Raw genomic sequence first — 5,038 nt, forward strand, 5'->3', positions numbered from 1 at the left:
ACAAACAAACAAACAAATAAAATAAAAAAATTAAAATTAAAAAATTAAAAAAGTAACACTTCTCAAGAGGAAGACACAATCTCTAGAACATGCCTGATAATCAGTCCTTACATACTCCACATTCTATTATGACTATCTCTTCATATTGGTCTACATACATGCTCTACCAACTCTAAAGATTAAGAAAAGTATTCTCCAAATTACTTAGGCCTAACTGACCAGATTTCATTCTCCTGGCCACTTTTTTTTTTTTTTTTTAAAGAACGATTTATTTATTTATACAAGCACTGGGTACAGTCAGAAGTGCAGAGGGTGAGAGAATTCACCAGAGCCAGAGCAGGGAGCAGAACAGGCAGACTGACGAAATACACTGCTGTGCGCTCAACTGCTGTGCCACTGAGGAGGCTCTCTCCGGGCCACTTCTGAAAATTTTTTATCTTTAGGAAATGCTTTAATTGATAGGCTTACTACTGAACAGCAAGTAATATGGTATGTAGGTACAATCTCACTGCACCCAACAGAAATTACTAGAAGCTGGCAAATAAATGCTGATTGCATAAAAGAATAAGTCAGATGATGCTCTAGAATTGGGTCGTTTTTCCTCTTCCCTCTCTCCACAATTTTCAGTCATTTATTTTTGTACTATGTTCTTACTGACATTTCTCAATTAGTTGTGTAAAATAAGAATCAACGAGGATATTTTGCGGTGGAAGTTATGAAAATAAGAAATGTCATTTGAAGTAAAATTTTAATTTCCTTTAAAATTTTTAATGGAGTAACAATCTTGCAGTTTTTGTTTGTTTCTGTTAAGCTGGACTTCAATTTTAATAATGAAAGAACATGAAGGCCCAGAATTTACTATAGTGATTGGTGTTAATTGGAAGTAAGTATATTTTTACTAAACTGAATTAAAGTAAAAGTATCACTTAATAGGTAACAGCGCATCTTACAAGGTTATATGTGAACCGCCCTCTCTGGCGTTACCCACTTATGAAACGCTACACAGATTTTCTCAAAAAAAAAAAAAAAAAAAAAGAAAGACATTTCTAGTAGGGATTATTTCCCAAACGAATGGAAGCAGAAGAGTTTGTGACTAATAGCATCTAACGCGTGGCTCCAGGAATGGGCGTTAGGTTGCCCTACATTAATCGCCCCCCCCCCCCCAAAACAAAGACGAAAGTAAAAGCGTCCGCGCTTACCCCGTTTAAATTTCCCAGAATCAGGGTGCCCGGATTGAAGTTGCTGTCAGATTGACAGGAACTTTGCCCAATAGCATTGTCGAGAGGCGTATCGTTTGGCGGACGTACCAATGGCACGCAGGGAGCCGCCACCTCCAGGCGAACGCGGAAGTAAAGCCTCGCGCGCCCCCATGGAGACGCTCCTGCAGCAGCTGGAGCACTTCTCGCAGGTGCTGGCCGTGGCCCGCACTACTCACGTCAGCTCCTGGGACGCGCCGACCGTGCGCAGGGCTTTTCAGTGGGCTCGCTATCTGCGCCACGTCCACGGACGCTTTGGCCACCAAGTCCGCATCCGCCCCGTGCTGGAGCGGCGGCTGCGAAGCCAGTGGAAGCGGGAGGGCAGCTTCGACCCGGCTCTGGTTCCGGGGCTGACGAACTTCCAGGCCTTGGGACGCTGCGACCTCCTGTTGTCTCTGCGCCTGCTGGAGAACCGGGCCCTCGGGGATGCCGCCTATCACTGCCTGCTGCGGCAGCTCTTCCCCGGGCCTGGCGACCGGGGCAGTGATGAGGAGACGCTCCAGGACAGCCTGGCCCGCCTCGTCCGCCGCCGGGCCGCCGTGTGCTTGCTGCGCCGCAGCGGGTGTGGGGAGAGCCCGGCCCTTCAGGACTCCCTGACGAGGACCCAGGCGGAGCTGCTGCTGGAGCGTCTGCGGGAGGTGCGGGCGGCGGACGCGCAGGGCCCCAGCAGGTTTCTCAGCAGCCTGTGGGAGCGCTTGCCGCGGGACAGCTTTCTGAAAGTTATAGCGGCCGCTCTGTTGCTGCCGCCATCTCCCCGGCCCCAGGAAGAGGAATTGGAACTGGGCGACCCCAAAATCTCTGGAGAGGGGGCTCAAGAGTTGGTCCATTGGCTTCTGGGGAAGTCTGATATCGTGACGACCGTTTGCCGCAACCTCCCAGTCGGGCTCTTAACTTCAGTGGCCGGCTGCCACCCAGACTTCTCCCGGGCCTATCTAGCCCTCCTAACAGACTGGGGTCGACTCCTGCAATACGACCTTCAGAAAGGCATTTGGGTTGGAGTAGAGTCCCAAGATGTCTCCTGGGAGGAGTTGTTTGGAAGGTTTCAAAGCCTCTGTCAGGCCCCTCCACCTCTGAGAGATCAAGCTGTGAAGGCCCTGGAGTCCTGCAAGGCGCAGGATGGAGATTTTGAAGTTCCTGGTCTTAGCATCTGGACAGACCTGTTGTTAGCTCTGGGGAGTGGTGCATAAAATTGCGTTTAGCCAAAGACAAACATTTTAGGTCTCAGCTCCCATTTTCTATGGACAATGTTCTGATAACTTGAATATATGATTTATAAAATTAAAATTCCAGTTTTCTCACCAAATCTCTGCTTCTGTGTGTCCAAGTACAATAATTTTAGGGTTTTATTTTTTTAAGATTTAGTTATTCATACAAGAAATTGGGTGTAGGCCAGAAGTGGGTGGGGGTGTGTGAGGATTCACCAGAGACAGTGGGGAGCAGAACAGGCAGCCTTACTGAAATACCTGGTTGAGGGGTGCAGCTGGCGAGCCAGGGGAGGTCTATGCTGCAGTGGCTGGTTATGATAGCTTGATTGCGCTGAGACTTAACCCCTATGCCACCAGGGAGGCCCTATTTTAGGTATTAATATTGAGGGGCTTATTATACAATTATAAATATAGTCACTGGCTTCTAGCATCATGAACTTTCTGGAAAGAGGAGGTAACACTGAAATTATCCTACTTAAAACTATGGAATTAAAAGTTGGTTTTTAGAATGCTCATGTCTAAGAACACCGAGTGATCAGTTTTTCAAAAGCAGCTGTAAAGTTATAAACAAGACACTTTCTGTCGGTATAGTTAACTTTTGTGGGTCCCCCTCCAAGTAGCCAAGAAACCAAAACTTACTGGCCTATTTGGAATTTAAACCCTGCATTTGGCCTTGTTAACCTAGAGTTTTAACTAGCCAGTCTCAACATATATTCAAATTGTGTTATTTAGAAAGTTTGTTGCTCATTTCTGCAAATTCTACTCTTTGAAAGACCAAACTTTAAAGTATGGACTTAAGAATAAGGAAAAAAAAAATAGTGTAGTAAATACAAATGTCTTTGAATATTAGCATTTGATGATAAACAAAAATTTCTGAATTAGAAAATCCAGATTTTAGTTCAATTTCCTTGTTTTTCCCTTGGTGGCTGCCCTATTAGGAATGTTTAAAATACTTATTTGGTGTGTGTAGGAAGCTAATTTTGTGAATTTACCCAGGTTTTTCTCAACTGGCAAAATGACTCCCAATCACCAAAGTAAGATCGATTTATGCCTTTGTATTAGGGGAATCTAACTTTGCTATTTTTGTCCAGATCCAAGTTAATCGGTAGCAAGTTTCTTTTGGAAAACTTTGATATTTTGAAATTTAATTCTAGAAATAGAATTAGAACATTAGAGCAAAAAGCTGTGTAATCATGTAAATTTTTGTAGTCTACAATAGAATCTGGAGTAATCTTTCACTAGCAAGTTATAAGTTCTTTAGATGACCATCAATTAATTGTGGTCTGAATTCTTTGACTGTATTCCATGCGGACTATCTAGTAGACTACATTAGCCTTAATGCAAGAAGAAAGGCAAAATCTTCTGTTAATCACATGAAAGTCTTTTTAGATAACTAGCATAATGAAAAGTTCTACCCGGGCAACTAGTTTTAGAGAATGTCAGTTCGGAAATTTATTTCCCTATTTCTGCAGCTGCATTGCAGACTGATAAAATGATTTTTAAAAAGTGATATAAGCTTCAGTAAAGCACGTTTAAAAATCCATATCTTTATATCCATATCTTACTTTAGTCTCTTTGTTACAGGTACTCTTACTTAATCTTCACAAGATTACTCATAAGAATAAGAATATAAGCAAGAAGATACTAAACATGTTAAGAGCACACACACAAAAAAAATAAAATGAGAGCAGGAGCTGTATCTTATTTTTCCCTCAAAGCCTCACACAGTGCCTGGCATGTGGTAGGTACTCCAAATACCTTGTCTCTTTTTTTAAGATTTATTCATTTATGCATACAAGAACTGGGTGTAAGCCAGAGGTGTGGGGAGGGTGAGAGGATTCACCATAGAGTGGGGAGCAGAACAGGCAGATCTACTGAAATTCACTGCTGAGGGGAGCAGTGGGCAAGAGGGGAGAGGTCCGCTGTGCCATGTGGGTTAGCTCTCTGGCTGGGGATTGAAGTCTTGCCACAGTGGCTGAAGATAGCTTGATAGCAATTAAACTTTAACCCTGCACCACTGGGGAGGATCACGAATGCAATGTATTTTTAAATACACTGAAAGACATCTGGCAGGTAACAGGACAAGATAACACAACGTAATATGGACCACACACGTCACCATCACAGCCCTCTGCGGTTCTCTCCATGTAAATCATGTCTGATAGTGTTTACTTGTTATGTGTAAACATCAGAAGCAAGAGACCTCAATGGGAATCAAGATTGAAGGGAGGGGTCCTCCCCTGGTGGTGCAGCAGGTGAGCCCTGGGCTGTGAAGCTGCCCACGGCCTCTGCAGCTCTGATTAGATCCCCGGTCACTGGCGAGGGTCCCACATGGCGAGACAGACCTCTCCTGCTGCCCCACTGCTCCACTCAGCAGTGTATTTCGTCGGTCTGCCTGTTCTGTTTCCCGCTCTGGCTCTGGTGAATTCTCTCACCCTCCTGTGCTTCTGACTGTACCCAATGCTTGTATAAATAAATAAATAAATCTTAAAAAAAAAAAAAAAAGATTGAAGGGAGGGCTGAAGGCAGGGACCAGTTGTCCAAAGGCATCGATTGTAGTGGCAGTTTGGAAAAAGA

At 44.2% G+C, this 5,038-nt stretch overlaps 1 protein-coding gene across 1 annotated transcript; it reads left to right on the forward strand.

The window, feature by feature from the left end:
* Window positions 1-1,369: 1,369 nt before the first annotated feature.
* FANCF (FA complementation group F) lies at window positions 1,370-2,443 on the forward strand (the record flags this gene model as incomplete). The annotated part of the gene is made up of 1 exon (XM_084239957.1): window positions 1,370-2,443. One exon carries the CDS (start codon window positions 1,370-1,372, stop codon window positions 2,441-2,443), a length of 1,074 nt encoding a protein of 357 aa, XP_084096083.1.
* Between the last annotated feature and the right edge of the window lie 2,595 nt (window positions 2,444-5,038).

The sequence above is a fragment of the Talpa europaea genome (assembly GCF_964194135.1).
Source record: "Talpa europaea genome assembly, chromosome: 1".
NCBI classification, from domain to species: Eukaryota; Metazoa; Chordata; class Mammalia; order Eulipotyphla; family Talpidae; genus Talpa; species Talpa europaea.